Raw genomic sequence first — 12,750 nt, 5'->3', positions numbered from 1 at the left:
TTACATTGAGACTGGACTATTGTAATTCATCATTATCAGGCTCCAGCAGTAAAGCCTGAAACATGCTTCTGCGTTTTCACTGGCCCATAAGCGCAAGAGCCCTTCCGGGTCCCTTACGTGCTTATGTATCCCTCCTTACGTGCTGACGGGTGTCGACCCCCTTTTCTAAAATTTACGGCAAAGCTCCGCAAGCTCACTCAGCCCGCAAGAATGTGATTGGTCTGCTCTACATCCCGTCCGGTGTCTAGTTTCCGGTTTCATGCCCCACAATACGCGGAAATCACGGAAGATTTAGAAGAACGAATATGGACCAAATAGAAGAGCACTTGGCAGAAGAGATCCGAAAGTATGACCACTTGTATAACCCGTCACTGACTGGCCGATTTGTCCGCCAGAAATAGGCTTTTAGATAAAGCTTATACTTTGTTCTATTTTCTAAAATAGGAAGCGTTTAGTCTAAAAAGGCATAGAGGTATTGATGGCTGATCTACTGAGTGGGCCACATGGTTTTCATCGCACTATCATACAAACCAGTAGCCAGTCAGATTTACCTTGAGCCTCAGTGTAGCCTCAAGTTCAGCCTGTATCATTGTAACATTGATTACAAGGCAAAAAACCCTGATGATGCTAAGACGCAAAGGGAATTTATGACACATGACACACAGAGCTTCTCTTTCCAGCTTCTCCATCCCTATCCCCCTTCCCCGGAATCCCTTTGCTTTATCACAAGCAGATCCAGGGCCTCTGTGGCCGCACCTTGGATTACGGTTTGTGGATCGCACATCGGGGGTCGCGGTGGTGGATCCAGTGTGGCAGATTCTGTGTCGTGTGGGCTGATCGTGGTGGTGGTGGCGGACCTTGTATCGCGTTAGCATTGGGTACGGGCGGTGGACCAGGACCGCGGCGGTGGCTCATGGTGGGTCCTGGTGGGCGGCGGTGGACGGTGACTGAGGACTAGAGTGGCGTCTGGTCTGGATGGTGGATCTTGGTCCTGCTGGTTGCTGACCATGGACTGTTATTGCAGCGGGACTGCTTGGCATGTCATGTTGGGGTTGTCCTTCGGGATGTTTACCCTCATCAAATGCTGCTAAAAACTTTAATCTTGATGATGTTTTCCTACACGTGGCATCTATTGCACTTCTGTCCGTCCTGGGAGAGGGATCCCTCACATGTGGCTCTCTCTGAGGTTTCTACATATTTTACCCTGTAAAAGGTTTTTTTAAGTAGTTTTTCCTTACTCTTGCTGAGGGTTAAGGACAGAGAATGTCACACCCTGTTAAAGCCCTATGAGCCGAATTGTAATTTGTGAATATGGGCTATACAAATAAAATTTGATTGATTGATTGATCGTTCCAAAACCAGGATTGCGGCTGCAACACATCGTGGATCATGATTGTGGATTGTTATTGTCGACCGGGGAAGCAGGTGAGAAGGGATTACTAGTACAACTAGATTGCTACTACAATATGCCTACTCACATATATAACATTATACCGCTATCATTAGGGGCAGGGCTGATGTGCTGCCTGATGGAGGTGCTACAACAACCTTCTAAAGTGCTAGAACTTGGCAAATTTCATAAATTTCTATTTCCAATTGAGTAGAAACTTGTACAGTGCAGCATTTTTGTAAACAGTACTATAAACAGAAACTCTTGATGAATACATTTCCAATGTTCACGAAGACTATTGACAAAATTTTAATCTTTTGTCTATTTTCACTGAAAACTGTTGCTGTAGCAATGCATCGAACGTTCCTATTGAGTTTTACAGTTGATCATACTTTTGGGGGGGGGGGCTATACATTCTTTAAAAGTCATGAAACCAATCACACACATCAGAAATTACAAACTTTTATTTCCACAATGGATCTTGCATATGGGCACTGGCGGTTTGTTAATATGGGGTACCACCCTTCCAACATTATGAGGAAAAAAACCATTTAATTAGATAATAAGAGTTTACTCGGACAATGCACCTGGTAAACAATTGTATTTGGTTAATTTCTGTATAAATACATGTACTACCTGGTGTGGGGCACCCTCCAAAAGGAAGTGAATGTGGGTCCTTAAACTTTTGGCAAACACAGGACCTGAGCTTGCTCTTCAATTTGTTGTTGCAGATTTTCCACAGGATCTCTATGCTCCAGACATCATTTACAGTCAATTGGTTTTGATTTACATTTTTTAGCCAATGAAATTTGTCAACCCTTGACACCGTCTCAGGTAGATTGGCTGTTACTGACTCACTACCGCTGCAAGCTGATGAAAAAAGCTATAGCAACGTCAAGTAAAATTATGGCAAATCCGGTAATGGCTTCACAAAATAACATTAGCAAAATAACAGTATTTACAACATTGATTAGAAGAAACAGTTTGTAACATAATGGAAAAGTGTGTGTATATTATTTGTACACAAGAAAATGTCTGATAGAGATGAAGGGAGCAGCAATGACAAATTAATTGAGGTATTGTCAGTAAAGGTACTGTATGGTAGTAGGCATATTGTAGGTCAAGCAGTCTTATTGTAATCATAGTCCACAATCAGCTGCGCCCACGATCAGGATCCATCACCACAATCAGTTGCTACAAAGATCCACAATCCATTGTCATGATCCACCGTGTCTATCAGGATCCACCATCCTGATCCACAATCATGTTCCACCACCACTGTCACCAATCAGCTGCCAACATGATCACGAACAAACCATCATGATCCATGATCATGTGGCCACAGCTTTGGTCCTGGATCTGAAAACAATAAAGCAAAAGGACTCCGGGGGAAAAGGTCAATCCTGTAATATGTATTGATTGCACATTAATTTGATAAAAAGGGAGAAGAGGAAAGAGAAGATCCATGTGTTATGTGGCCCCAAACATTATAGATCTATAGCAGCATAACTTGGAGCAGGTCCAAGACTGACCTGAATAAGCTCTAACTATAAGCTTTATCAAAAGGGAAGGTTATAAGACTAATCTTAAACGTACAGGTGGTGTCTGCCTCACGAACTATAACTACGAGATGATTCCACAGGAGAGAAGCTTGATTGCTGGAGGTTCTAGCACCTACTCTACTGTTAGAGACTTTGGGTATGAGTAAGCCTGAATTCTGGTAGAGCAGTGCTCTAGTGGGGTGATATGCTACTATGAGCTCTTTAAAGTATGATGGTGCCATTTTATTAATAGACCTGTAGGTGAGGAGGCGAGTTTAAAATTATACTCAAAAAATAACAGGAGGCCAGTGTAGTGAAGCTAATACAGAGAAATGTTATCTCTTTTCCTGCTTCTTTTCAGGACACGTGCTGCAGCATTTTGTACAAGCTTCTGAGTCTTTAACGATTTACTGCTGGAGCCTGATTATAAGGAAATACAATAATCAATAATATCCTTGAATATATATATATATATCTTTGCACAAATTGGACTCGATCTGATAAAAAGGATTCTAAAAAGGGGTAGGGTGGTTCACCGAAAATTTTAATTTACTCATTATCTACTCACCACTATGCCAATGGAGGGGTGGGTAAAGTGTTGGAGTCTACACAACACTTTACTTTAGAGGGGTAAACAGTGCAAGGGTAGCGTTGAGGAGTTTTTGACCATCGTCACACATTACTGTATATGCCACTATATATTATGTATATTACATTATATCTGTAATATCAATAGTACACTGTAGCGTCTACGTTGAGGGACTTTCATATCTAATTCAGATGCGCCAGACAGAGACAGCAACTTCCACTCTCCCCAACTTCAACCCTTTTGCGTATTTCACTGGTGACCAAATCTTCAGATGTAATTAAAAAAAAAACAAAAAAAAAAAACACATGCCTCCATATTGCTCGTGTGGTGTCATCCAAGTGTCCGCAAGCAGAGACATTCATATTCGACTTGAAACAGCGTTATTTACACCATGTTTTTAAGCCTAAATGTCTTCTGATATCTTCCGACAAGGTGTGTTCAGGGACCAACCTCCGCTACCTTTAGGCTTAAAACATGGTGTAAATGTGAATATGATTGTTGATAGATCTATTGTATTCAATTGCTTTAAATAGGTATGGAAACACATGACTCGTCTGTGGTAAATCACAAATGAGAATCACCTGTGATAAATTGTATGTGCCCATGTGACATGAATTAGCAAATGAATGATGACTTCTGTGTTTTAAAAAGCCACCTGTTATTCCCTGTTCCTTTGTCACAATGGTGAAGACAAAGGAGCTGTATGAGGATATCAGAAGGGCTATTATTAGCATACACAATACCTCCAAAGGGTATAAGGCCATCTCCAAAGACCTTGGTATCCCTGTTTCAACAGTGCATAATGTTATTAATAAGGTTTGCCGAGCATGGAGCTGTCAAGAACCTCCCTGGACGAGGGGGGAAGAGAAAAATTTATGAGAGAAGTCTTCGAAGGTTGGTGCGAATGGTGGAAAAAACACCACATCAAACATCCAAAGACCTGAAGGCCAACTTGGAACAGTCTGGGGTCATGGTTTCAACAAGTACCATACGCCACACACTAAACCAAACAGGGCTTTATGGGCGAAGGCCAGGGAAGACATCATTGCTGAGGAAAAGACATAAAAAGGAACGACTGATCTTGCCAAAGAATACCTGGACAAACCGCAGTCCTTCTTGGAAAATGTTCTGTGGAAAGATGAAACAAAAATAGAGCTTTTTGGCAATGCACACCAACAGTTTTTTTACAGACAGCGCAATGAAGCCTACAAGGAAAATAACACCCTACAAAGATTTAAGCATGGTGGAGGATCCATAATGCTGTGGGGCTGCTTTGCTGCATCTGGTACTGGAGGCCTTGACCGTATCGCAGGAATCATGAAATCAGAGAATTATCAAAAGATTTTAGAGCGAAATGTCCTACCCAGTGTAAGAAAACTTGATTTGAGTCGAAGATCATGGCTCTTCCAGCAAGACAGAGACCAAAAGCACACATCCAAAAGCACGCAGGAATGGTTGAAAAGGAACAAATTTACCGTTTTAAAATGGCCAGCAATGAGTCCTGTTCTCAATCCGATAGAAAATCTTTGGGGTGAGCTGAAATCTGCTATTGGGGAAAAGAACCGAAAGGAATAGGGGGAGAAAATACCAGCTGAGAAGTGCAAGAAGCTTATATATGGCTACAAGAAATGTTTGGAGGCTGTCATCACTGCCAAAGGGTGTGCAACCAAATAATAAGAGGGGTGCCGTATTGCTGAACATTATGTTTTTTCTTCTTTGAAATTACAATATCCAAGTTGAAAAAACTATTTTCTTTGTTAAATTACTTTGGACCTCCAATTAAAAGATCCCATTTATTTCTGAAGATATTGTACAGGTTATGCAAAAAATGAAAGGGTGCCAATAATGGAGAGCAGGACTGTATATGTGTTCAGGGTTTAGACCCTTATCAAACGTGGACTTTGGTGGAGATTGAATAATGTACACTGTCGAGTCATTAGGGCATGTTGATGCGCGAAAAAAACAACTTCAACGTAAATTTCTTGCACATCTGAATCTTGCGCGAAGTTACAGCAAAAGTTACTTATGTCTGGATGCCGAAAATGCAATTTATTGGTAGGAAAAAAATTCATTATTTCTTGAATTTCACTTAGCTAATACTGAATTAGATCCATATACTTGACAATTATTGCACTTTATCCTTCAAAAAATGTGGCTGATGGGATAATGATTTTTGTTTACCATATTGCATGCAACATTAAAAATGTAAGCTACTACTACTCAATCTGAAGATTGACTTTACTTATTATGATGCAGTATTGTGCAGTCTTGATCAGTGCTCTTCAGAGCCTAAACATTGCAGGAACAACAGAAGGAACTGATGGAATTTAAATCAGTTTGAACTACCTTGAAAATGAAAGATCTTGTGCTGACCTCATGTATCCCCAAGCGACAGACCTACTACATCAAAAAACTGTTGTATACAGTAGAATAATACAACAATTACGATCAACCACTGAAACATTCACACATTAAGAAATATCACCATACAACTTTTTCCCACAGAAATGACCACATTTGACTGCTATAAAAAAAGTGTAATCAAAACAAAACAAATTCTAAAAACAAACACTCTAATACAATATCCATCACCCATCTGAAAATTTGTAAAAAAAAAATGTCTTTACCTGCTTCCAACATCTGAACTTAAAGCAGGCAGCTGTCTGGTTTGACTGATGCAATATTAAGGCACACTTAAAAGTTCATCGTGTAAAATGTAGTGATATCTAGTGGTGAAGTTGCATATTGCAGCTGAATACCCCTCACCTCACCCTCCACTTCCAAACATGAAAGAGAACCTGTGATGGCATTCAGTTGATATAAAAACTTAAATGGTGTTTAGTTCTTCCAGTTTGGGCTACTGTGAAAAACCTGGCGTCCTCCGGCTATATAAGGTGGGCCCATTCTACGGTAAAGAAAGCATCAACCATATGGTTTAGATGATCACACACCAGGGAAAACCTCACTAGGATTTTATTTCTGCCCATAGATCTCTTACACCTTAATTGTACATACTTAACCTTTAACCCATAACTCAGTTTGAAGGTTGTCTCTCAAATAATTCTGAGACTGGGAGAAACAAAGAACGGGTTCCAAGGATTTGAGAATCTCCACAGAGGATGTCATGGATGTAAGGCTGGCACTCTTTGGCCCAGCTAGCTCTATAGCTCCACAGACTGTTGTCAATCTGTTATTCTGTCGACCATTTTGGTTCAGACTGAAATATGTCAAGTTCCAACGGATTGCTATACAATTTAGTACAGTCTGTCATGATTTATTAATGGTGCACCTTGATGACTCTGTTAGTAATCCACTGACTCTTCAGCTAGTGCAACGAGTTGCATGGTTTTGAGTGAAATGTCTCAACAACTGTGGGATAGATTATTGTGAAATTAGTTACGCATATTCATGTTTCCTCAACACAAATTGTAATCAGTGTGGTGATCCACTGACTTTTCATCTAATGCTGGTTGTTTTTTGTAAATATCAATCACATTTTCATAGACTCAGCATCTGCTTAAAATTTTACAAAGAAGGATTATTAATGATATTTCTGATGTGGTCGTTTACACTTAAGGGGGTTTAGAACATCTGTATAAACCTGTCTCCACCCTGTCTGATCATCTATCTACATATCTTGACTGAGTTATTTTTAGTGAAGCCACTGAGCTCAGCTATTACTATAAGTGACTACAAACAAATCACAGATAGATAAATAGAAATTATGGACAAAATGAAAGAAAAAATCATTATGCCACGACTCGCTCACTGTGAACCAGTGTTGGGAGTAACGCGCTACGAAGTAATGCGTTACTGTAATTCCACTACTTTTAGCGGTAACAAGCATGTAACGAAGTACTTTTTTAAATCAAGTAGCGCAGTTACAATTTCTGAAATTTAAATGAGTTCGTTACTCGCGTTACTCTCTTTTGAGAAAACTGAACACTTGCAGACAAGTGAACCAGACCCCCGAAAGATGGTCGAGATTTAAACTGATGTTCTGGTCGTTTATTTGAGCCGTCCTTGTAACACCGTACACCTTAATACAACTTTGAACAACTTAGAAACACCTTAAAACAACCGTGGACACCGTAAGACATTGTGCTTCTTCGGAGGGTTGCTAAAAACATAAACCTTTTCCGTAGCGCCGTTGTAGTCATCACAGAATGTCCGCGACTCTACCGGAACCGTTTCAAAATAAAATCATGTAACAATTTCACAATAAAACATTTTCACAATAAAATAAAAGAAGTAACTTAAAAGTTACTTTGCCTAGTAACTAATTACTTTTGATATACAGTAACTGGTGAAGTAATTCAATTACTTTTAAAAGAAGTAACTAGTAACTGTAACTAAGTACTAATTTTCAGTAACTTGCCCAACTCTGCTGTGAACACAGCAGGAGATCTCCTTTCTAACGGACTTTATACTAGGCAAGGTGGAGAAGTCAGCAGAAACTGAGGAGCCTCTCACTCAGTGTTACGCCCGGCCTAGTGGAAACCTGATCATAACACAAATCACCACTGTTAAAACTTTGCAAATTCTGGAAATTGTGATTTTTTATTTAGCGAACTCCCCTAGACCTGAGCAGGATCTCAGTGAGGGCTTAGAGGAAATAGTTGAGGTGTTGAGTACTGTTGTCATTTCTTGGGGTTGCTGCAGTGTCCCAGGGGCGAGCCCTGAACGTAGGTGAGGAAGGCACTCTGCAGGTAGCTGGCTCTGTTTGACTCGTCCTCCCTCATCCTCCGGATATCTGCCTCCTTCAACCGCAGCTTTTCCAACATGGAAGACATCTCACTCTCTTTGTCAAGGAGCACCTCTCTGTGGTTACTTCTTAAAACTGCAGGACAGCAAGCAACCGATATATATATATATTTTAAAACAGCATAATAAAATTATTCAGATTTCAAACATGATATACTTGTTGGAACTGGTTCAACAACAAAGTATAACATTTTAAACAAATCATTGTCAATGTTTTTACATCTGTAAATTTTGCTTGTCTATATTTCACATAAAAGGCAGTTTATGCTACTGGGTTCAATACATTTATTTATATTTGTTTGCAAAAAGTTAAAACAAAGATTTTACCTTTATTCTCTCTCTCCAGAGCACAGATTTTCTCTTTGAGTCCTCTCTGTAATGTCCTCTCTGCCTGTAAATGTCCAATTTGCTCCTGCAGCTCCAACCTGACCTGGCTCACCTCAGCAACCTTCTCCTGGTCCTTACCTAAAAGCTCCTACAACAACACCCCACCTGTTAAAGCACCCAAAGCATGTTGAAGCTAACAAAAAAAAACTATTTATATGTCAATTCTGTAGCCGTATCAGATGTACAATACCATGGTACAGTAGCCTTAAGTGTTAATGGAATGGTTTGTCTTCACCAGGATACAGAAGATAATATTGTTAATGATCAATAGTTTTCTCCCTCTGTAACTTTTGGCAAGACCCCTGAGTGTTTTATATGTATTAGTACCATTAAGTACTGTGGTAATCCTGGAATTAGGTTGGGGGTCAAAGGCTGATTCTGTTGCTGTGATGAAGCTAACTATTGGTAAATGCTGTGGGGTGATCAATCTCTCGTTGGTTAAGTTCCCTCTGGGCACACATTATCCACCCATGTCCCATGTTTCATCTTGAATGGATTCTTTTCTTTTTTCGTTGAGGTACCTTTGTTTACTGGGTTCTTTTTAAATAACACATAATGCAAGCTCTAAACAAGACGCATCATTTACTAACTTTTTAACTGCAAGGGTGTTTACCTGGTCAGTTGACTCAAACCACTCTACCAACTGTTGTCAAACCAGCTAGAAGCACTAAAGCAGGGATGCCAGGGCCAGGGCCGACCAGTGGGCCTTGAGGGTGATAAGGGGAGAATATGTTTTTTCATTTTATTACTATCTAATTTTTTTTAATTTTTTTTTTTACATTTTCGGTGGAATCCGTCAGTTGGTCTGTTGCTGCTGCCCGCCTCAGCTGCTGCAGCGCCGGTAGTCCTGATCGAGAAGTCGTTAATAGCTAAGTACACTGTGTTGAATAAGTACTGAGATGTCCTGGGGGTCAGTGAATAGGTCGGGTGGGACATGTGACAGTTTTTGACCAATGGCTGTGGGGTTGTGTGGGATGACAGCCTCTCATTGGCTGGTTTGTCGGGTCAGGGGTGAACGAGGAAGTGGAGGGAGAAGACGAGTGTTGATGTTAGGAGTGAAGAGACGACGCACGGACATCTGAATGATATTATGAAAATAGCCACTGCCCAGAAACTGTCCTCCGATATGGACAAGCTGGTGAAAGTTAAAAGGTGTCTGGCTTCGACAAGTAGCTGAAGTAGGCTGGTCTCCCCATTTATCATAATCAAGTGTGATATGGTTGAGAGGGAATAAAAGAGGTTGGGGTTGACTGATAGCCAGGTTAGTGCCGTATAGGCATATGGGTTTTACTAATTCCTGCTGGATATTCAATCACATGGCCTATTGTTGGACTATTTTATTCTGGCGCTTACTTTCTGTGACTCGTTTAGGCCTACTTAGCCTGGACTTCTTTTAATTGGCCTAATTATGCATTGACGTGTTTTCATGTGCAAGCCTTCAAAAATATAATAAAAGTGATTAACAGTTTACACTTGTGTTATTTATAGGAAATGTGTTTTGTTAGCACCTAGTCTATTTTGTTGCATTTCTAATTTATAAATATAGGCTACTTGCATGGATAGGAAAATGCTACGTTTTTAGAGGGTAACTGTCTCCTCCTTTAGGCTATGTAATTGTAGGCCTCATTGTGAGGCTATTTTGGTGCCAATAAAATTCATAAATAATTTCAAATAGCCTACCTCTCCATGTGTTGAGTCAGTGTTTGGCCTTTTCAGTCCGAAAGTGTAATCCGGCCCCCTTTGGTCTCGCTTGAAAAAAATCTGGCACCCTGTCCAATTTCACCCTGGCATCCCTGCACTAAAGGATCATGTCTTTAGTAGCACTTAAATGGCACTTACTTATAGCACTTTGTAGTTTTGCTTTATTTTGAAGAAATTGTACTTTCTTGATTCTTGTCATTCTGGGTCTGTACCCTTGGGGTTGAATGCACTTATTGTAAGTCGCTTTGTATAAAAGCGTCAGCTAAATGAAATGTAATGTAATGTGACAATCAATCAATGGTCTTGAAAATAACCCCACAAATGTAAAATAGCTTGGTCTTCCGAACTGTCCTAAAGTGCAGTTGCCTTCATTTAGTTTGTTCCTGGAAAACCATGACCTGGATGTGTTTAAGAACCTCAAGCCTGGTGGACACAGGATTTTCAACTCTTGACCAATTTCAAAAACGTGGGAAACCAGACATCTTTAACTGATTTTGAATCCTATAATCGTCTGAGCGCAGAAACTAGATGATTTGCCCTGAACGTAAGACCATACACTTGTCATTAGGAGAAAAAGATCTCAAATTAGCGATTCCAGAAACTTGAAATCTCACAGCAACCTGCTTGATTCTAATGAGGTGCAGAACAGGGAACATAACAAAGTTTCACCAGTTATAAGTAAACTATATGTATAACTATTAAAAACCAGTATTTCTTGGCTGTATATTACATTTTTTTGTAGTCAAATCACACTGACTAGACCCAGTTTTTAACCATATAACCACTGTTAAAAAAATTAATATTTAGGAAATTGTGATTTTTTTATTCAGTGGACTCTCCTGACCTGAGCAGGATCCCAGTGAAGGCTGGGAGGACACCGCTGAGGTGTTGAGTTCTGTGAGCTCTGCAGCGCAAGCTGGAAATGTATTGTTGTTTTTAGCCGCATTTGTACAAGTAGGATACATTCGGTGGGTGACACTTCCCAGTCAGCTTGCTCTCATTGGGTATTGCAAGTTTCTGGCTATTGCAGATAATCACTGTTTTGCTTCAATATGAATGAATAAATGTTTAACAACAGTTACTTTTACTGATCTCAATGCAACAGGGACAAGGGAAAGTGAGTCTTGAGTGCTTGTGAGAGATGGAGGAGACATGCTACCAAGCTGAACAGTCAACGATATTCTGTTCTCTCTTGCAGCAACATAAAGCTACATTTTTCTTAAGGTGCATATCAGGCAGGCCAATGCGGCTATAGCCAAACTCTCCATATATTCTTAAAATCGATTAATTGGCAATCAACATCATTAGATTGACATTCTAAAAACTGAAGTTAAACAACAGTGAAATTATTTTAGGTGCACATCCTTTTTCAAAATAATTATACTGGGAATTAAATATCTGATGCTATAGCACAGATCAGATAATTCAGATTGATTTACGTGCGATATTAATCATAATACAAAAATAATGGTTAAATGAACATGAATATATGGTATGTAGAATATAATTAAATCGCATAAATAAATAATGATGCCTACACATTGTGAGCCTGGCATGTTCTTATAGTAACAGGAATGCCATGGTTCCTCACCTGCTGGAGCTCCCCTATCCTGCGCCGAAGTCCGTCCACCTCGATGCTCTGATGGTTGGTCTTGGCCTTAATCTCAGAGATTGTTTGCTTCTGCTGGGAGCAGTGGAGCTGGACCTCCTGTAGGGAGGAATGCACCGAACGAAGCTTTTCCTTTAAAGATGACACATGCTCCTGCTGCTCAGAGGAAATAAGAAGAAGAAAGTTCATGTAGAGCACATGTGTCAAACTAATGGCCCGCGGGCCAAATCCGGCCCATGAATTAATTATCTTTGGCCCGCATGATAAAATCGATTTACTATTAGAGCTGGCCCGCCGGCAGTGTTGTGCAAGTTTACACCTCTCATGAACTAGTTCAAAGTTCAGTTCATAAAAGTAAACATGAATAGCTCACGTTCATAGTTCACCATTTAAATTCTGAACTAGTACATAGTCAAAGTTTTAAGGTCGAAAGTGAGAATGAAAGACTTAAGACTTAACTTGTTTTTTAAAGAAAACTTTACCTATCACTTCCACTCAGTTTAGCTGTCGGAAACTATATCAGAAAGTGTGTAAAAATCCCTAAGATAATAATAAGGTGCATCGGATGTAGTCGCTGAGTCTTTTTTTGGCTGTTGTTTGCCTGTAGAAAATGTTTTCACTTGAAATGACTCTGGAAAACTATAGATAGAGCCATAAGCAATTCATGAAACAGATTTTATTACTTTTATTTTTATTTATTTATGTATTATTTCTATTTCATTTATTTCATTTTTTCATTCATTTAATTTATTTCATAATTAATGTTGTT

At 39.8% G+C, this 12,750-nt stretch overlaps 1 protein-coding gene across 6 annotated transcripts in view; it reads right to left on the bottom strand.

Moving 5' to 3' along the window:
• Positions 1–7,506: 7,506 nt before the first annotated feature.
• The window catches only part of lrrc45 (leucine rich repeat containing 45), a 44,467-nt gene continuing 39,223 nt past the window's right edge, over positions 7,507–12,750 (bottom strand). For 3 of the 6 annotated variants that reach the window (XM_053413890.1, XM_053413893.1, XM_053413891.1), the window contains 3 exons: positions 11,964–12,137; positions 8,612–8,759; positions 7,507–8,360 (listed from right to left, as the gene is read on the bottom strand). In XM_053413890.1, coding sequence (XP_053269865.1) covers positions 8,161–8,360; positions 8,612–8,759; positions 11,964–12,137 — 522 coding nt within the window. In that variant the 3' untranslated portion in view covers positions 7,507–8,160. Of the gene's footprint in view, positions 8,361–8,611; positions 8,777–11,963; positions 12,138–12,750 lie in introns of those variants that run through there. The other 3 variants (XM_053413892.1, XM_053413894.1, XM_053413895.1) reach the window with 2 other exon arrangements.

The sequence above is a fragment of the Pleuronectes platessa genome, chromosome 21 (genome assembly GCF_947347685.1).
Source record: "Pleuronectes platessa chromosome 21, fPlePla1.1, whole genome shotgun sequence".
Taxonomy (NCBI): Eukaryota; Metazoa; Chordata; class Actinopteri; order Pleuronectiformes; family Pleuronectidae; genus Pleuronectes; species Pleuronectes platessa.
The sequence above is the reverse complement of the archived record's forward strand: the minus strand, read 5'-3'. Positions and strand labels throughout refer to the sequence as shown.